This window comes from Canis lupus, chromosome 26, assembly GCF_048164855.1.
Source record: "Canis lupus baileyi chromosome 26, mCanLup2.hap1, whole genome shotgun sequence".
NCBI lineage: Eukaryota > Metazoa > Chordata > Mammalia > Carnivora > Canidae > Canis > Canis lupus.
In genome coordinates, this window is record NC_132863.1 from 36,363,250 (window position 1) to 36,383,986 (window position 20,737).

The window sequence follows — 20,737 nt, forward strand, 5'->3', positions numbered from 1 at the left end:
GGGGACACTGCAGACAGCCTGGTCACCTCTGAGCAGGTGGCACTGGAGCTCAGGCCTGCGTGGGGAGGAAATCCAAAATCCAGGGCAAGCACTCCAAGGGGAGATGAGGAAGTACAGAGCTGTGGGCAAGCAAAGCTTTCCAGCTGGAGGGAAAGCAGAGAAAGGCTGGGGGCAAGGTCAAAGGTCACAGGGTCAGATGGGAAGGCCCAGGCAGATGTGCTCGGATCCTTTTGGACATGGATTTGGGATTTTACCAGAGTCTGGATTGCATTCTAAATCCAGTGAGAACACACCAGAGGGCTTTAAGCAGGAGAATGGCATGATCTGATTGGCATTTTAAAAAATGACTCTAGCTGCCGTGGGGAGAATGGTTTGGAGGGGGAATGATGGAATTAGGGTGTCCAGTCAAAAACAACGGGGATTGAGATGCCTGGATGGCTCAGTGGTTAATCATCTGCCTTCAGCTCAGGGTATCATCCCAGGGTCCTGGGATCGAGTCCTGTATCAGGCTCCCTGCATGGAGCCTGCTTCTCTCTCTGCCTGTGTCTCTGCCTCTCTCTGTCTCTCATGAATAAATAAATAAAATGTTTAAAAAAAAAAAACAAAAAACAAGGATTCCTCATGAACTTAAAGGAGAGGTTTAAATTTCATGTTATAATCATACAGTTTGCACCCAGAGCTCAAGCATGCACCTTGATGTATTTTTACACAGGATTATATTTGGGTAACCACAGTCCAGATCAAGATGGAAGAGGCTTCCAGGACCCCAAAAGGCTCCTGGAGGCCTTTCCCAGCCTCTACTCACATTCCACCCCTATCCTGATCCCTGATGCGCCTCCCAGCCCACTCTCCGCCCCATTCATGCCCACTCAGTGCTGGCAGAGCTATGCCCACCGGTGACCACCAGAGGGCAGTGCGACCCCACAGCTGGGCCCACCCGCAGGCAGGTGCCACCCGAAGTCCGGCCTGGAAACCATGCAGGGCCACCCTTGAAAGGATCCAGAAAGTATTGCCATCAGGCCATCCCCATGCTTCCGGGATTTCTTTGACCAAATGGCAGCGCCATCAACATGTTCAGGCCTAAGAGTCGATAAGCTGACCCACGGTGGCCGCAGTGGGGATCCCAGTGTAGAGGCAAGTGGACACTATGGTGGCCTGAAGAGCAATCTGCAACCACAGCCCTGGGAGTTGAAAGAACAAGCTGCTCTAATAATGTGCATGTAACCACAGTTTGAAAAACCATCGGGATTTATTTTTATATCCTGAAGTTCATGCAGGGATAGTGATAAGCTGACTCCAGCCAAATACCGATCATAAAATTCAGCATGAAGTATCCGGCACAAAATGAGTAGTTGGTAAACTCTGGCTGTGGGTGAGATGCCCTTGCAGACGCCGCCCCCTCCACGGGTAGCGGTGTTGGCAGAGTCGCGGCCTCTTCCATCTGGCCCTTGGATCCTGCTGGCCACCTGGTGTGGCTGAAGGAGAAGCTGCAGACGCGAGCCCTGCCTCTCACACTAAGTACCTGCTGTGTCCCCAGCACTGGGCTAAGGCCTTGACCTGCGTTAGCTCATTCCATCCCCCCAAGCACCCGTGGCCCTGCTGGAGGGGAAGGATCTCGGCCTTGGGTTAAATCCCAGCTCTTCCTGTTCCTACCTGTGGGAGCTTCATCCCTCTGAACTTCACTTTTCAGCTGTAAAATGGGGGTGACAATAGAACCGACCTCACAGGTTGCAGACAGCACTGAATGCGTGCAGACGTGACCAGGACTTAGCACAGTGGCTTTTAGACTTTTCTGACTGTGCTCCACAGTGAGGGGCGCGTATTACATCAAACCAAGGAGAGCATACATCTATGTATGTGCACGTAAGTACGAATGTGTCCACACTGTGTGTCTAAAATGGGCTTCACTAAGCGATGCCTACCCCTGATGTGTCCTGTTATCCTCCATCCCGTTCTGTTGTGCTTTTAAACAATACACATCATCCAATGAACTGTGGTTTTCACAAGCCCCACGTTACAGAGGGGGAAACCGAGGCCCAGAGAGGTGTTGTGGTTTGCCTCTGACCTGGCAACCGGAATGTGGCCGAGCTCAGACCCCAACCCAGCATCTTTGCTAAATCATTGCTCTTCGGCCCAAGGCTGCCAACTGGTGGCTCACAGCCCAGATCTGGCCCCCAGAGATGTTTCACTGCTCATCACATTAGGCTTTCAAACGTTGATCCAACTATTTAAAGCTTGAGAGATTTAACTCAAAATTCACATTTTCAACTTCTCTCCCCCAAAAAAGCAGAGGATATGGCGACACTGAGCCCACGGGGGCACACAATCAGCTGGAGCCGCTCCACAACTGCCCTGCTACTGTCACTGGTCTCCAGGCTCGCCATTTGCCACGGACACGCCACCTACCATCACACATGGCAGCTGTTTTTTGTCATAGTGAAGACGTATTTTTCTATCAAAAGTGGAAGGAAAAAAAAAGAACTAAACCAAAAGAACTACAAGTTTCAAGAAAACAGATGTTTGATATAAAAAAAAAAAAAAAAAAAAAAAAAACACATGTCTGTGTCCACTCTCCCCCAACCGGCTTCACTAGTGTCTGCCTTCCACCTGGTCCTGGGAGCAGAGTTGGCAACTCCCATCTTATCACTACCCCGTGGCTACCTCTCTTTGTCCATAGTGTCCCTGGTGCCTGAAATGCCCAGCAGAGAATGGGTGCCTAATAAGGAAGGGAGGAAGGGAAGGGGCTTTTACACAAAAGCTTCTCTAATGACGACAAAGACAGTAATGGTTAAGAGCAGACATTCGTTTCTCTCATCAGACTAGGTTCAAGTCGTTTCTGCCATTACCTAGCTGTGTGACCTCAGGTAGCTTCCTCGACCTCTCTGGGTCTGGTTTCTTCAGCAGCAAAATCCAGGTTATGAGGATTCGGAGCACATAAATTGCCTGGAACGTAAAAGATGCTGTGTAAGTGAAGCCGCCTTCTCCATTCACCAAAGCGGACCGAGGTCGGTACTCGAGAGTCCGTACTGGGCAACCTAACAAGCTGCCCAGAGCCCTGCCCACCTGGTCTTGGCTACCTGCTGGGCACCTGCTGGGCACCTGCTGGGCCACGGAGGGACTAGTTTTCCATTAATATCATGCCCTGAAGGGAGCCTGGGGCAGGCTGAGCCCAGGGTTTGATCCCCAGCCCCACTCTGGGTGAGAAATGACTTGCTCGGCCTTCAACCATAGCTGCTCCTTCTGCTGCACCTTCCTGAGTGGAGAGGCCGGGAAGCTGAGCATCTCCTCCAGGCTCCCGTACAGCCGGGGGTCTGGAGCACGCAGGAGCCACAGGCAGCTGCGGTTGCACTGAGTCAGGCGGCGGAGCTGCACACAGGGCCCGGCCTGCAGGTGCGGACCCGAGCGAAGCGGCGGCGGCCCGCGGGAGCAGCAGCCCGGCCCCCGCACGGCACGGCCCAGCCCGCCTCCTGAGGCCCTGAACTCGCACCGCGTGTCGGATCCAAGCAGGGAAGCAGCCCCACGTGGCCCACGGGCCAGAGCACCTGGGGAAGGGCGGCGCCCGGGGTCACCAAGGCGGCAACCTGAGCCGCGGGGCGGGATTGCTGGGAACCGCGGCCCTGCAGCAGGCACCCCGGGGGCGGGCCGGCTGCCGGCGGCCAGGAGTCAGCCCCAGACGCGCGTGCGGCACACACGACAGCAAGGGCGGGCTGGAGTCCGGGGCCACGGCCGGCCACGGCAACCCTGCCGGAGGAGAGGCCGCAGCTTCCCTTCCGCCTTCAGGACCTCACACTTGTCCCCCTCTGGGGCGATCCTAACTCGGCACCGTTCCGGGAAAAGGATTCTGGGAAATGTAGTTCCAGCCTAGCCGACCCGCGGCGACCAGGGCCGCGGGCCTACTGCCCCGCCCTCCGGCTGTGCCCGCTCCCGACAACTGGCGGCCTGACCGGCTCTGGGCAGCTCTGTGCGGGCGCCGGCCGTGCCCGTGCCGACCCCAGGCCTTTCGCTCGGGCAATTTCCAAGCTCAGGAGTCGGCCGCCGAAGCCACCCGAACCCCGCCTTCCCAGCCTCCCTTGCAGCCAGGACGGGAGCATGTGACCTAGACTCAGCCAATCAGAGAGCCCCAGCTGGAGACTCAGCCAATCAAATACCCCGAGTGGCATTTCGGCTCCGGCGGACCAGGCCCGAGGACCTGGGTTGCCCGGGGCAGAGGCCCTGCGGGTGGAAGCGGTGGCGTTCTGCAAGCGCATTCTGCAAAGCGCATTCTGCAAAGCGCATTCTCAGGTGTGGGATCCAGCGTAGCAAGGAGGCAGGAGGGACACGCCCAGTGTCACTGGCGAGAGTTGCCATGTGTGGGCCCCGCGGCAGTGACGGGAAGGGCCTGCTGTGTAATTTGGCCCTCGTTTGGGGCTGTGCGCTCGCAGCCGGTCCTCCCGCCCGGGCACCTGTGAGCCCCGTAATACCCTTTAATAAATTCCTCTCTTGCCAGATTAGCTACAGTGGTGTTTGCAGCTGAAACCCCGACCCCCTTTCAATTCATGGAGGCCTCGAGTGTGCTTTCCAGCCGCATGAAGAGCAGAACCAGACCCACCCCCGTGGACAGTGGAGGGGAGTCAGGGAAAGAGGGGACCCCGGGAGGCATCTTGTAAACTGGCCGCCGTGCCGCAGGCCTGGGGGCAGTGTCGTCTGATGGGTCAACGACCCTAATTTGGGAATTGGGTGGTTCGGTTTGAATCCTGGCTCTGGCGCCAACCTGTTGTGTGACCCTGGGCGAGTCATTTCCCTCGGCCTGCCCCCTGCGGTTATCATGAAGACCAAAAGGTAACCGCATGGAAAACCCTCCGCACGGAGCTCGGCATAGGCGCTGAGCCCACCCGGGGACGCTGGGAGGAATGTGGTGGGTGACCCTTGTTCCCTGGAGTTGGGTGTCCTGATGTGCCCTGATAGGGAAGCTGAAGTCTGCAAAACATTTCTATGTTCAAAACACAACTCTGATTAATGCCACTGAATTGTACACTTACAAATGGCTAGGGGCGCCGGCGTGGCTCAGTGGTTGAGCCTTCAGCCCAGGGCGTGATCCCGGAGTCCCAGGATCGAGCCCCACATCGGGCTCCCCACCGGGAGCCAGCCTCTCTCTGCCTGTCTCTGCCTGTCTCTGCCTCTCTTAAATAAGTAAAATCTTTTTTTTAATGGCTAAAAGGGCAAATTTTGTTATATATTTTTTTTTACTACAATTTTTAAATTAATTATGTACTATACCAAAAATTGAATTACACTCTTCAAATGAGTAGACTGTATGGTATATGAATTATATCTCAATAAAGCTATTAAAAAAAAACAAACCCCACCTGGCTTCTCATCCATTTTGGATCCCAGGGAACACCCGGGCCTCCCACTCCCCCTCTCTGAGCCCATCAGCCCCGCCCCCACCTGGGATCCCTCTGTTCTGGCCTCACTGGCCTGCCTTTTCTTCCTGGAAGATGCCAGGTCCTGGCCTCCGGCCTTTTACATTTGTCCTTCCTTCTACTCGGAATGTTCTTCCAACCAGGCTAGTGGCACTCGGCTCTGGCTGCCCATTAGGATCAGCTGAGAAGCTTTAAATGACGGATGCGCAAACCCCACCTCGGAGAGCCAGATGACATCATTCCGGGAAAGCGGGTAGGGTCTCGGCATTTAGCGAATTTGTTACTTTACATCTCCCCAGGTGCCTCTAGGGTTCCCCCAGCACGAACCACCGCCGCCCTGGTCATCGGGGCTCGGGACCCCCTCCTCCGGGTTTCTGCTCAAAGGCCAGCTCCCCGGAGAGGCCGACCCCAGGCTCCCCATCTAGGCTCCCCATCTAGGCACCTGCCCTCCACGGGGCTCAGCGCCCTGCAGCACGTCGGCCCCACCGGGGACTGTATTCGAGGCATATGTGGCTGCTTCCCCGGGGGAATGTCACACAGATGAGGACAGAGGCCGCCCTGGGTTTGTTCAGTGCTTACTTCAGACACAGAGCTCGGTCAACAGCTGCCACCTGAGCGAAGGGCTTTGGCTCACCTGTGTCCCCGGGGCCCGGCTCGGGCTCCGGCTCCGGCTCCGGGGCTGCAGTTCTGGGCGACGGCCGCCAGGTGGCGAGAGTGCCCGGTCGCGTTCCGGGTCGCCCCGGGTCCTGCCCCGCGCGGGGCGGTCGCCAAGATGTGGCGGGCACCGTGGCCGACCCCACTGCGTCCTCGGGCATCCGGAAATGCCGCGAGGCCCTGTCGGAAGAGGGGTGCTCCCCCTCGCGTCTGGCCACTCACAGACCCGCCGGTGCAGCCTTGGAGGACGCCCTGGGGCCCCTGGGGACAGCGCTTGGGGCGCAGGAGCCGTGCCCGGAGGCTGCGACATGCCCTGTCGTCTTGCCTCCCAAGGGAGAGAAGAGGCGCCTGCAAATGCACAGCCTGGGGGGTGCGCGGGAGGGGGCCCGGGAGTGGGGGTGGGGGCACCGGGAGCACACCCAGGTCACCCCAAAGGCGATGCACGCACGTAGTCAAATAAATGGTCAACATGTTTGGGACGCCTGGGTCGCTCAGGGACTAAGCGACTGCCTTCAGCTCGGGTCATGATCCTGGAATCCCAGGATCGAATCCTGCATCAGGTTCCCTGCAAGGAGCCTGCTTCTCCCTCTGCCTGTGTCTTGGCCTCTCTGTGTCTCTCATGAATAAATTCTTTTTTAAAACAAAAAATTTTTTTAAAGCACCAATGTCTCTACCACTGAGTAAACCACTTCCTCCTCGGGTGCTTCCTTCCCTGGGAGTCTGTAGCTGAGACCCCTGGGTGCAGGGCCAGGGTGCTGGGAGACCTCACCGGGAGGAAGGCTGAGGCTGCCCTGCTCAAACATCACCCCGGCCAGAAGCCTTGTTCCTTGCAAGCCCTGGGGACACAGCGGTGAGCCGGGCCGCCCATCCCCTTACCCAGCAACCCTGTGAGTGGGCCGCCCAAGAGGAAGTCATAACTGTGTAAGAACTTTGCTCAAGGATGTGAAAATTAGGACGAGGCTGGGACAGAGAGCAACAAGGGAGGCAGTGGTTGCTTCAGAAGTGACACCTGAAAGACCATCCAAGATGCCAGCCACAGAAAGGTATGCCAGGCCAAGGGCACAGCAAGTGCAAGGGCCCGGGGGCCAGACGGGCTAGTTTGCAGGAGCTGAAAAAACAGGGGGCGACACTGTCCTGCTCACAGCCTCAGCCCCTAAAGTGGGGCTGTGTCCACCGCCTCTGTGGTCTTAACATGAGAAGGCAAGGCCCAGCGAACAGAAGCTGAAAATATATTTTTTTAAAGATCTTATTTATTCATGAGAGACAGCGAGAGAGGCAGAGACACAGGCAGAGGGAAAAGCAGGCCCCATGCAGGGAGCCTGACGTGGGCACGATCCCGAGTCTCCAGGATCACGACCTGGGCCGGAGGCAGACTCACCAACTGAGCCACCCAGGCATCCCTTTTTTTTTTTAAGATTTTATTTTTGAAAATATTTTTAACTCAAAAATTAACAATGCCCCACTAATTGGAAAAAGCATTCAATAGGAGTCTAATTAGAATCTTTCACCAGCTTCGTGGCCTGAAGCTAGTTACTCCTTTGGGCCTGTTTCCACAAGAGCCCGACAGCTCACATTAGGGTGGCCCACACCCACCTGGTAAACGCCTTGCACCACGGACCACGGACATCCAGGGCCCTCTCCACCTGTCAGCCACACCCCAGCTCATCAGGCATGTCAAGCTCACAGTGTATAATAATACCCCAGGGCCTTTGTGCCTGCTAGCCCGTCTGGGATGCTCACCCACTTCATCTCCCCACAGCCAGCTCTTCATTTGGGTCTCAGGTCAAACATCACCTCCTGAGAAGCCCCAGCATGGTCCAGGGAGAGTAGCCACCTTCACCCCTCAGTGTTATTTTTCTTTTAAAGGATATTATTTATTCATGAGAGACAGAGAGAGGCAGAGACACAGGCAGAGGGAGAAGCAGGCTCCATGCAGGGAGCCTGACGTGGGACTCGATCCCGGGTCTCCAGGATCACACCCTGGGTTGCAGGCGGCGCTAAATCTCTGTACCACCAGGGCTGCCCCCTCAGTGTTATTTTAAAATGTCCCCATTTTGTTCCTTCCCCAGCAGTGCTCAGCAAATGGCCTGCGGGCCAATCCAGCCCATCCCCTGCTTTTAGAAGGCCCATGAGCTGAGCCATTTTTAAAATGGTTGGAAAAAATACATAGATTATGACCCCTGAAAGTTAGATGACCAGGGTGTAGCCGAGCCGCGCTGAGGTCGCACACTGCCCACGCCACTCCTGTAAGCTTCAGGCCCCCACCCTGCCCACGGAAAGGCCGTCCCCTCCCCTCATTGTCTTGCGAAGATGGACCAGGATTTCCCTTCTGGTTGGCGTCCCTGTCAATAAATTCCAAGGAACTGGACTTCCCAGAAAAGGCGCCCAACTGGGAGCCCTAACTTATCATGTGTCCACCACCTGTGGAGACGTCCCTGACCTCCTCTGCTGGGTCACGCAGACCCGACCCGGCCATCCCGACCAAGCGGAAAACTGCAAATTTGAGGACGACCAAGCCATTTTTCCAAAAACAGTTTAATTAAAAAAAGGTGAAGAATCTGAAAAAATCGGGGGGAGGGGGCGGAACCCAAAAGAGCATACCGTGCGAGTCCACTGGCTCAGTCACAAAGAAACACCATCATCAAAAAAGATATTTAAGTTTAATACAAATTTTATACAAAGAAAATGTGAAAAAATACTTCCATATGCTAAAAGCAATTATGCTTCACAAATAAGGCCAGCTAGGCTATTTTTTTTTTTTTTGACAACTGCAATTCACAAATGTTCTCTCTCTCTCTTTTTTTCTTCTAATACTCTTTGTGTAGTTCTTCTCTAATATGGGTAACTAGCTGGAAACTGTACACAGTTCGCATCCTCTTATCAACAATGAAGAGAAAGTAAACAGGACTAAAATGTACAACAAAATGTACTGGAATGATATCGTACAATTAATTTTCTCATATACATACATCACCTTTTGCTTTGTTCAATGCTTTTTTTGTTTTGTTTTACACAACATACAAAATGGTACTACAGTATACGTAGTGTAACGGACAGCGCGGCCGCTGTCTTGCTTCCTCTCACGCTGCCTTTTGTTTCATGCTTACATAAAAACGCAAAATTCCATCGTATAAATAATACATACATGCTTCATCCCAGACTCAAATGTCCTCTGCGTGCACCTTGCCTTTGAGTGCTTGCTTCCAAGAAGCACGGCATCGCTTACCAAGTATGTGTGAGTGTGTTTTAAAAGGAACCACAAAGCAAAGAAAAGACTTCTCTTTGTTTCAGAGCTTATGACTCAACGCTTTCTCCGTCCTCTCCTCTCCTCTCCGAGCGGGGCTTGTCTTCTGTCTTCTGTAAACAAGGACCTTATTCCCTTTTAGGAGTAGTCATCATTGAAATCACACAAAATAAACTAGCTGCCCCGGGGTGCCCTTCTGGGCCAGAGAGCTTGCGTTTTGTAACATAGGAACGTAGTATCTGAAAGGGGCCAATGGCTTGGTGTGATGTGCCCACAACAACACAGAATCTGTGCCAGAACTCCTGATCCCAATGTGCTGCGTACAGACGTCTGAATGCAAACGACTCGCTCCCCTCCCCTTCCCCATGGGGCAATCCAGCGCCGAGGGCTGCTGTGCTACCACAACCCCAGGGCCCCGTCTCCACGCCTCGGTGACAGACGGGCTGACTGACCATCCCTCTTCCAACATCCAAACATTCTTTTCGTTGTTGGGTTTTTGTTTTGTTTTGTTTTGTTTGTTTTTTTAATTGTTTTTCTTTTTCTTTTTCTTTTTTTATAAGTTAAAGTCAATACAAATATAAAAAGGAGAAGGTACTCTAGATTCAAGGACATCCACAAATTGTACATTATTTACAGCTAAAGCATAGGTTTCGTGTGGGTCAGAGTCCTCAGCTGATGCTAATGCCGGACGCTATGTAGTGTAGGCTGCCCTCTGCGCCAAGGGCAAAGGCCAAGTCCACGTGTCTGGAGCTCTGCAGTCGGAAGGGGGCTCTTCTGCCTCACGTTTCTTTACTGCTTCCTATTGCCCTGGTGTCTGGCTTTTTTTTCCTCCACGGGGTGGGTGGCTTGTGTCGTGACTTGTCCCTAGTCCCAGAAGGTGTCCAGCCGAGACTCTTTCGGGAGGAGACTCTTCGAACTGGAACTGGCATTGTGCTCGGAGCGTGTGGATCCTCGCTTCTCGTCGCTGCCGCTCCAGCAACTAGACTTACTGCTCCGGGAATGGTCTGCAGGGGAAAAGCAACAGAAAGGGGTGTTGAGCACTCCAGCCACCTCCACCAAGGCAGAAGTGGCCCACCGCTGGGCCCGCACATGCGGCCTCCTATCTGGGCCGCCGCTCTGCCCTCCCGCTCCGGGCAAGACCAGTGCCATCACCTACTCTGCTACATGTGGGGGTCTCCAGAGTACAAAGACAGAATGACTTAGCATTTTAGGATTCAACAGCCAATCAGAAAAACAGTAGGGTGTCACATGATGGAGAACCAAGCTGGGTGAGGAAGGTACAGAAGTGCCAAGGGAGGTACCTGGAACCATGTACCCGTGTGACACGACACAACGACACCGAACACCCCAGGCTCTTCTGCACCAGAGCCTGGCCTCTTTGAAAGAGGCACCAAAATTTGGCATTTGATTTACTGCCTTCTATCAGTGTTTTCTTTAATCAATTTATAGACAACTTGAAAACAGACCTATAACCAAACCACCTGCAGGAAAGGATGGTTACATCCAGCTGGAAATAAAAGACTCACTGCCTCCTGGCGGGAGGACACCGAGAGGTCACTGAAGGACACAGAACTGGAGGTAAGACCCAGGACAGCTTCGAGGATGCGTGCACCACAAGAAGCTGAACAGTGGCTGAGGAAGACAGGAGGAAGTTCATGGAAGAGCCAAACAAGGGGTCTGTAAGCTGTCACGCAGCCCAGCGCAGGCGGGTGTGGCAGACAGAGAGACCCATCAGCACGCTGCCAAGACCCCATCACACCCCGGATCATCTGCCAGGTTCAGAGCCTGGGATGAGCCTTTGTTTTAAATTTCTTGAGGTGGGATGATAGTATTTAACTGAAAGAAGCCAACAGCTGCCAAGCTCAGAGACAGAATGAGAGTGAGCAAGGAAGGGACCAGATCAGAACTGTGAGCTGCTTCATCCACCTCTCCATTCTCCAGACCCAGGGACTCACAGGGGACTAGGGCTTTCTGAACGTGCCCGTTAAACCGCGAGCAGGGTCACTGGCCGCAGCACGGCATGACAGGTGGGAGCTAAGGTGCACAAGGACCTAAAAGCAACTCTGTGAGCCATGGATTCTTAAGCATTTTGAAAGCACAATTCTCAGAACCACGAACTCTGACGACAGCCTGGCTCAACCAGGGGAAAACAAAGATGCCAGAACCACAGTAAGGTGGAGAGCATCACTCAAGGGACTGGATTATTTCGGGGGAATCAGAACTCCTCTACCACCCAGGACAGGGTGGGGCAGGGTGGACGAGGAACTTGCTGTGGTCAGGACTGAGGAAGGGGCTACAGACGAGGTACTGGGGAGCCAATGTCCTCAGCCACAATGACGGGACCCTAACAAACAACACCTGAAACTGAAGCATCAAAAATCAGTGACATTTAAAAAAAAAAAAAAAATCAGTGACATGGGGCACCTGGGGGGGCTCAGTTGGTTAAGCATATGTCTTTGGCTCAGGTCATGATCCCGGGGGCCTAAGATCGAGCTCCCATACGGCTCCTTGCTTCAGCAGGGTTCTGCTTCTCCTTCTCTCTCTCTCTCAAAATAAGTAAATAAAATCTTTAAAAAAAAAAAAAAAAATGATGGGCTACCTGGGTGGTTCAGTGGTTGTGTCTGCCTTTGGCTCAGGACCTGATCCCAAGAGGTCCTGGGATCAAGTCCCACATCGGGCTCCTTGCAGGGAGCCTGCTTCTCCCTCTGCCTCTGTCTCTGCCTCTCTGTCTCTCATGAATAATTAATTAAATTTTAAATATCTTAAAAATTAATGATATGAAAGGACTTTCAAAAACATAAGGGGTAACGGGTACAGTGAAGAGCTTAGTGCAGAAATAATTGCAAGTATGACAAAAGGACAAAACAGAAACTCCAGGAGAAGGTATGGCTGTTCCAGAACAGACACGTAATCCCCGTACCCCACGAGCCTCGGTGATAAACGGCAAGCTCGTGACGGCAGGAACCTGGCCTTAAGTTCTCCAGCTCGACCACTGGCCACTGGCCACTGGCCGACCAGACTACGGTTAGGGGCAGATGACCTATTTTCAACCTTGAGGATGGGAGGTCACAGGGGAACGGGGGCAGGCGGGGACAGCATGAAGACATGACGACAGGGCTGGACACAGCCAGAGTGGGGAGGGCGAGAGGGGCCACCGAGAGAGAGGAGCTACAGGAGGGGGGACAAGAGCCTCTAGCTGCCAGAACCACAACTAAAGAGTGAGCATTGTATTCGACCCAGGGATCCCCAAGAGCACAGAACCAGTGACACAGGTCGTTTGGGTGGAGGGGGAGAAGAGAGCTCATGGACCAGCCCAACTCTCATCTTCTAAAGCCAGAAGCCAACAGCAATGTTGAGAACTACCATCCAGGAATAGAAGTACAGGGAAATAGGTTATTTGTAATGTAAGGACGTAAGTACCAGAGACATCAATGGGGACCAGGCCTAGGAACAGTCTCTCCCTGTGCAATTTTATTTTCTCCAACTATATGCATGTTTAGCTTTAAAATCTCAAAACTACAAGACAGGCAAGCAACAAGGAAGGGCATACCCCCTACTAGAGGCTTCCTGCCTCCGGCTGCCTCCTCCTCCCCACCCTCCCAGCGCCAGGCACCCCCTGAGCTCAGGAACCCCCATGGCTTCCAGCCCACTTCCCTCCATGAGATTTCACCCACACAGCCGCCAAGGGCAAGAGCGAGCAGAAGTCAACGAGATGTTCAAGGAACTTGAAGGCGCAGTGAACAAGCCAGTCTTTCTGCTTTCACACAACCACCCGCACAAACAGCCTTGTGAGAAATAGAGGAAGATGACAAGACACGAGTCTGCTGTCCTGACCAGGCCTCCAGGTCATGTCCCACTCGTGTCCCTTCCTCTCATGCTCTGGAATGTCGTGGCAACGCTGCCTAAAAACCCTCTTCTCCAGTTCCTGACAGTGAGCTCCAGGGTGCTGCACCCCTTTGCCACCATGCCTCCCGTCCAGCCTTGGCCCGAATCCTAAATGCGGACACTTCCCAAGCACAGCCCCGGGGGCACCCCTTTCTTTACCCAAGACCTGCAGAGAAGGTCCCTTCAATTCCATCTTTGGGAGACGCTCAAAACACCATCTAAAATTTAAAATGTCCAGCATGATTCATGGCTTAGAGCTCAGAGGTGACCGCGCAGAGACAGAAACCACACAGTGTGATCGGAGGAGAGAGAGAGAAAGCAAGAGAGACAAGATGGAGCGACAACTCTTAGAGACACGTCTACCTGGGTTGAGGAAGGAGACAAGACAGGTTGTAGGTTGTCCTGTTCAATGTGGTAGCCGCTGGCTACACGGTGCTATTCAGATAAAGTAAAATAAGATGCTAAATTCTACTCCTCAGTCTCATTGGCCACAGGTCAAGGCTCCAACAGCCACATGTGCCAGCGGCTACCACAGGGGATAGTGCACGTAGAGATCACAATGCCATCACTGCAGAATGTTCCAGGGGTAGCTCCACTCTAGGGAGGAGATGCATGGTGTCATGGAAGGAACTGAAGTATAGGAGGAGGAGGATATTTGAATGCCATGGGAAGGGGACACCTGGGTGGCTCAGTCGGTTGGGCATCCGACTCTTGATTTCAGCTCAGGTCATGATCTCGGGGATCATGAGATTGAGCCAGACATCGGGCTCCATGCTCAGAAGGGAGTCTGCTTGGGGATTCTCTCTCTCTCTGCCCCTCCCCCTATTCACATGCTCTCACTCTCAAATAAATACATCTTTTTAAATAGGTAGGTAGGTAGGTAGATAGGTAGGTAGATAACTGCCGTGGGAAGGAAGCAGTTGAAAGTAAGACATCTGGCTACGTCAGAGGACAGGGAGGGGACAGCTGGGGTGCTAGAAGGCCAGGCAGTGCCGGGCTGTGCTCCTCTGAAGGAACAGGCAACGCCACGTGCTGTGGGTCAGTGGTGGCCGAGGGACAGCTGGAATGTTTGAAACAGAGCAGAGAACCCGGGAACAGAGGCTGCTAGGCAACCGATCTGGTAGGATGAGCAGACAGCTGAGGATAGCGGTCAGCGTAGGTGGGGACTGGAGGTACTGGGGGGGGGGGGGGTTGGAATGAGCGGGTCCCCCTGCACCACCTTCCCCAGCTGAGCTCCAATGCTTGTGTGCAGGTGAGTACCAGATGCCCAGCTGGGGTTTACCAAGGTGGAGTTTTGCCAAACGGACATGCTGAGAAAACCAGAAGGCATGGAGGCCGGGTTACATGAGCAAGAAGGATGCTGCTAGAATGAGCCATGGAGACGAAGCTGAGGAAGGAGGAAAGCATCAGTAGATCTGAAAGCAGGGTTGGAGGGGAGAGGTCACACGCACAGTGCTGACACTCCCCAGACATCAGTGCCTTAGTAGCTGAGCCGTACAAAATTCCCAACATTCACCCATTTTTCACTGAAAATTTACATACGAGTCAACCTAAGCATTCCCAGCACAGTGGGTGAGAGCATGTCTGGAGTCCGAGAACTCTGGACTGAAGTCCTGGCTCCAATAATTACTCACTGAGTGACTTGTGCATGTGAGTTAACTTCTCACAACCTCAACCTCTTCATCTGGAGAACAGAAATAGTAACTTCCCTCACAGAGGCTGGGAATAAACGCTCTAAGGCGTCCAATGGATTCATGCTCTTCTATGAGCACCAAGTGCTCTTCTGACTTCCCCTGAAGCTCTATGAAGACGGGGGTTGTTTGCTTTGTTCACCCTTAAATCCCCAGCCCTAGCACAGAACCCCGCCCTGGGGAACTTGACAAACTCTCATACACCTCCAACCATCTACAAATAGCCTACTGCTGTGAGCCCCCCCTCCCCCAGCAAGAATCTCAAGTGGAATTCAGGATCCTGCCCTCCTCCTACCCCGTCCTATCACCAGGCTCCTCGGGGATTATATTCTCTGCCCCCACCCACCCAGTACCAAGTCACCAGCATCTTCCGGAGCTTCTGGTCTCCTCTCTCCAATGTGAACTCTCATTCCCACCCACTTGGGACACCCATGTGCTTCAAGGATCCGCCAACCACGGACCTCGGGCCAAATCCAACTCAATACCTGCATTTTATTTTATTTTTTAAGATTTTACGTATTAATTTATGAGAGATACACAGAGAGAAGCAGAGACACAGGCAGAGGGAGAAGCAGGCTCCCTGTAGGGAGCCCAATGTGGCACTTGATCCCGGGACCAGGATCACACTCCAAGCCACATGGCAGACACGCAAACGCTGAGCCATCCAGGTGCCCCATGCCTGCGTTTTCTAATACGGTTTTCTATTAGGGCACAGCCAGACTCATGGGTGACTCATGTGCCATATATATTATCTATGTTGACTTTCCTCCTTCAACAGCAGAGTTGAACAGCTTTGACACAGATCACAGGGCCCGCAAAGCCTAAAATATTCACTATTTGACCCTTTATGGAAAGTCAGCCAGATCCTGGGAGACGTCAGATAGGATCCTTATTACGTCAGATAGGATACATCCCCCAACCACACTCCTGTATGCCGTCCTCCTCACTACAACAGAGTGAGGATGGCATTTAATGTCCCCCATGCAGAGCTGAACCCAGTTCATTGCTCCAAAACCTCAACAGCACTCCCTGTCTGAAACGGGGCTTCCCCACCCTGGGTCTTCTGCACCTTTGCAATTCTGACCCATCCACAATCCTCCCAACATCTTGCTTCTTATTCCGTGTTTTTATTTTAAACTCGTTCTAAACATTAAAAAAAAAAAAAAAAACAACCAAATTTCCTATCACTACCTATATCGCTAACAGAAAATCAACAAAACGTGTCCCAGATCGAAGGGACTCTACAAATAAACACAATGAAAACCAAATGGTAGTTATAACATCTCAGGAGAGACGCAGTCTGCTCTGTCTTTGGTAAAAGAAACTAGGAAATATCAGAGAGGTGCAGAAGGCATCACAGCACTAAACGGAACCGTTCTCGGGGAGTCTATCAGAAGACTGGAGGGAAGGTAGCGGAAGACTACTCTTTGAACAGGCGGTTCAATCGTGTTTCATCTGAAGCTCACCATCTCCCTAAAGTTACCCACCCCCTCAACCTGAAGCCCACCCACCTTCTAGCCCCACTAGGAAACCTTCTCCAGCTACCGCTGCTAACAATAGACATCATTTCCTCCTCCTTTCCGTGCAATGAACACACAGAAGGGAAGGAACACATTTGGTTTTCAGCGGAAGAGAACCATCCAGCGGACAGAAAGACCCTGGAGCTAAGGGACCCTGAATTAAGCACATCGTCCTCAACAGGGGCACCTTCTGAGAACCATCTGGAATCACCCACAACTAGTTTAGGAGGAGGCAGGGAAATGACCCTTTGGGCTAGAATAGAAGACAGCCCAAACCCCCACAGAGGAGAAAAACTAAAAGCTTAGTCCCAGAAAATACCCGAGAACTGCCTACCAGGTTATTCCCCAAGAGGAATGATTTCTACAGAAAGATTGTCCACCTAAAATTTTCTTTTCTCTAAAGCCTCAAGGGCCCACACCTACTAGATGTGAGCGTTGGGACCTCAGGAATAGAGTTCCAGATGGTTTCGCTCACTGTGGTCATTTCCCTGAGGACAGAAGAACTGCCCCACCTAAAATGCGCACCTTCTACCCCACCCCAGGTCAGCAAAAGAACCCTCCTTTCACGTGAACTTTTAGGTGGGTAAAGCAAACATGGGTAAAGACTGATCAGTTTGGAGAGGTGCCTGAAAGCTGCCTTGCCCAGCCACTCCCTCAACCCCCCAATGACCTGCCCGGGGCACCCCCAAAGATCCCTAAGGATCCGCAGTGGTTGGAAAACCACTGCCATAAACCCTTAAGAGTTCTCCCTGAGAAGATGGCTTCCCCTCTGCCCATGAGGAATGTGAGAGCGGTGTTCACCCACCGGGGGCAACATACCAGAGCCTTGGTTGGAGCCTAAGAGAATGGAGGAGGGCGTCTCCCTGGAGCCAGAAAGGTCGAGGGTCTAAAAATACAAAAAGAGAGAGATGGACACAAGGCACAGGGGCCAATGTCGCCCCCCAGGGAAGCCTAGGGATCCGTGGGGGTGCTTGTCACTGCCCCCCAGGCACCTCGGTGCCCCGTGCCTGGTGTGCCCGGCAGGGGAGGCCAGGTCAGCTGGGGTGGCCCTACATCTGTGCTCTCCTGCACTCCGTACCCTGAATGAACAGGCTGGGACATGGTAACGGGGCAGCCCAACTCAACTCGATAGCCTTGGCTTCTAGAACACGGACTGTTTCCTCTGCTTCCTTCCCTGACCTGCCTACCCTTCCAAATTTGTGCCCACTACTGAAAAAGAGGTTTATGTCGTCAAAAAAGGCTATCAGCTCACGTTTATTGCACATTAACCCCTTCCTTACCAGGCAACGTTATCCATGAAATCGAAGGGTTCTGATGACATAGGGACTTATTACTTTCCTAATACACATTGAAATAAATACGTATTGACTGCAAATGTAAAACGTTATCAATGTGCCACCGAAAATTACTTATGCGTACAATCCATGCTACGTATACCACACACTGGGAACTAGGACATGCAACCTGGGCTTTCCAGTATGGCAGCTACTAGCTTCATGTGACTATTTGCACTTAAATTAATTAAAATTAAATAAAATTTAAAGGGCGAGTGCTTGCTCACACCAGCCAGGGGTCAAGCGCTCAACAGCCACATGTGGCCAGTGGATACCACCCTGGGCAGAAAAGACACAGAACATTTCCATCATCCACGGAAGGTTCTACTGGACACCACTGTTGTAAACTTTGAGAGTCCCCGCAGAGCGGCTGCCAAGTCACACGAATGTCCCCTCGGGCTCCACGTCCCTCTGTCCAGACCCGCATGCCCACTGATGAAAAGAAGCTCTGCTAAGCCTGTCACCCCCCCGCAGAAGTCTGACTGCCCCACCGTGAAGACAAACCTCCTACCAGATGGGACTTGCAGAGGTGGCAGGCACAGGGACGGGTCCGGAGACTCCACCTGGCCCAAAGTGTTGATGTCACTGGCCAAAGGCGAGCGGCTACTCACCGACCCGCTGTCTTTGCTCTTCTCTGCTGATGACTCCTTGTCTTTGGAGGTGCTGGCTGTTTCCGTAGGGGCTGCCTGTGTGCTGGAAGAGCTCCCCTGGGATGATTTGTTTAGTGTTTCTGTATTCACCTCGGCATCTGCTTCCTGCTGAGGAGCGGTAGCTGGGGGAAAAGAAAGAGAGAAGCCATGTTATAAGCCGAGGGCCACGGCCTCTAGAACGAAAGGAAGCCCCACTCTGCACAGGGCCATGGCATGGTCCAGAACAACTCTGACCCACCCACCACCCATAATAGAGGCAACTGCTGCTCACTCCCTCCCAGGGGCTTTTGCACTTTTTCAGGAGCTGAAATTCCAGACCGTGGGTAAAAGGATATTAATTTTTAATAGTTCGTTAATTCAAGTTTTATTAAGTCATTCTGGAGACAAAAAGCATGGCAGCAGAACAAATGAAACCCATCAGCACAGCCAGCCTGTAACCACTCATCTAGGACCATTCATTCCATAATTTCTAATTTTGCACCTATTTATATCATCCCATGGACTGGCTTCCTTCTAAAGGAAGGCAGGGAAATCCAGGTGAAAAAAACGACAGGATGTGAAAGGCAGAAGGTATCTGGAGATGGTAGGAGCATGGGCAAACTGAAAAACAGAGCATCTGAGAGGAATTTCAGAAAGACAGACATTAGAATGCCACAAATAAAGAAAACCTGAAGGACATTTTGGCCATCTTGAAATAGTAACAACAAAAGGGTCATCACACACATTCCAGAACTTAGGAGAATTTAACTCCACTGCAGGAAAAGATGTAATGTAGCCATTAAGAAGACATCTCTCAAGGACCCGGGTGGCTCAGTGGTTGAGCATCTGCCTTTGGGTCGAGGCATGATCCCCGGGTCCTGGGACTGGGTCCCGCATCGGGCTCCCCATAGGGAGCCTGCTTCTCCCTCTGCCTATGTCTCTGCCTCTTTCATGAATAAATAAATAAAATCTTTAAAAAAAAAAAAAAAAAAGGCATCTCCCTAAAGGCTGAAGGACATAGCAACATGTTTCAATATTGCCTTTCTAAAATAACAAAACAACAGAAGATGTCTAGAGCAGGAGTTGGCATACTAGCACCAACTATTTGTCAATAAAGTTTTATCGGAACACACCCATGTCCACCACTTACATACTGTCTATGACTGCTTTATTCAAAAATCAGCAGAGCAGAGCAGTTGCAACAAACCACATAGCCTACAAATCCTAAAATATTTACTCTATGGACCTTCACGGAAAACTAATTTGCTAACCCCTGACCTCAGGAGCATTCCTCAGTCGTGGCCACTCATATATCACCTTCCAAAAGTTGGCCAGTCTAACAGATACACTACCTTATTATTTAGGTAATTTTTAATTAAATAAGTACATTAAAACAGAGGCTTTTTTGAAGCACCTGGGTGGCTCAGTTAGAGTTCAGTTCAACTTTTTTTTTTTTTTTTTTTAAAGATTTCCTTCATTTATTTGAGAGTGAAAGAGCAAGAAAGCACAAGCAAGGGGAGGGGTAGAGAGAGGAGAAGCATACTCTCTGCTGAGCAGAGAGCCCAAGGCGGAACTCGATCCCAGGACCCTGAGATCATGACCTGAACCAAAGGGAGACACTCAACCAACCAAACCACCCGGGCGCCAAAAGGATCCAACTTTTGATTTCGATTCGGGTCAGGCTCTCAGGGTCACGAGATCGAATCCTGAGTTGGACTCTGTGCTGAGCAGTGCCTACTCAAGATTCTCCCTCTGCCCCTTCCCCTGGTTGCACTCTCTCTCTCTAAAAAAGGTGGCGTTTAGTGCTCGCTTCGGCAGCACATATACTAAAAAAAAAAAAAGGTGGCGTTTAATTCTAGGCATATAAAGCTACTATTTAAAAAAAAATAAAAATAAAAATAAATAATAAAGCTACTATTTGTCAGAAATAAAAGCTAACTTTAAAAATATTTGGTTAAATATTTTTAACCAAACATTAAATGAAAAGTTAAGTAAAAATTAACTTTTAAAATATTGCAAATAAATTCTAGCTAGACACTGTATCCTGCTGGAGGCTCCCGGCCTCTGGGCTGCTTGTTCTGTGTTTGAAAGAGATGACAAAGATTAGTTCCAAAACCAAGACTTTTCCTTCACACAAGAATTGGGAATCCTGGGGATCCCTGGGTGGCTCGGCAGTTTGGCGCCTGCCTTCAGCCCAGAGGAATCCCAGGATCGAGTCCCACGTCGGGCTCCCGGCATGGAATCTGCTTCTCCCTCTGCCTGTGTGTCTGCCTCTCTCTCTCTCTGTCTCTCATGAATAAATAAATAAAATCTTTAAAAAATATATAAAAGAATTGGGAATCCACAGGACACCCGGGTGGCTCAGTGGTTGAGCGCCT

The 20,737-nt window shown here is 51.9% G+C and overlaps 1 protein-coding gene and 2 long non-coding RNA genes across 26 annotated transcripts in view; 1 reads left to right on the forward strand and 2 right to left on the reverse strand.

The window, feature by feature from the left end:
- Positions 1-627: 627 nt before the first annotated feature.
- Positions 628-4,040, reverse strand: LOC140618579 (uncharacterized). Its single transcript, XR_012018652.1, has 2 exons — positions 2,847-4,040; positions 628-2,452 (listed from the first exon to the last, which is right to left on the reverse strand). It is a non-coding gene; the product is annotated as an uncharacterized lncRNA (long non-coding RNA).
- A 4,657-nt stretch (positions 4,041-8,697) lies between these two features.
- Positions 8,698-20,737, reverse strand: part of ZMYND8 (zinc finger MYND-type containing 8) — a 143,671-nt gene continuing 131,631 nt past the window's right edge. For 17 of the 24 annotated variants that reach the window (XM_072801332.1, XM_072801338.1, XM_072801329.1 and 14 more), the window contains 3 exons: positions 18,342-18,502; positions 17,202-17,282; positions 8,698-10,304 (listed from right to left, as the gene is read on the reverse strand). In XM_072801332.1, coding sequence (XP_072657433.1) covers positions 10,080-10,304; positions 17,202-17,282; positions 18,342-18,502 — 467 coding nt within the window. In that variant the 3' untranslated portion in view covers positions 8,698-10,079. The remainder of the gene's footprint in view (positions 10,305-17,201; positions 17,283-18,341; positions 18,503-20,737) is intronic. The other 7 variants (XM_072801350.1, XM_072801348.1, XM_072801349.1 and 4 more) reach the window with 2 other exon arrangements.
- LOC140618582 (uncharacterized) lies at positions 14,297-19,351 on the forward strand. Its single transcript, XR_012018653.1, has 2 exons — positions 14,297-14,344; positions 14,438-19,351. It is a non-coding gene; the product is annotated as an uncharacterized lncRNA (long non-coding RNA).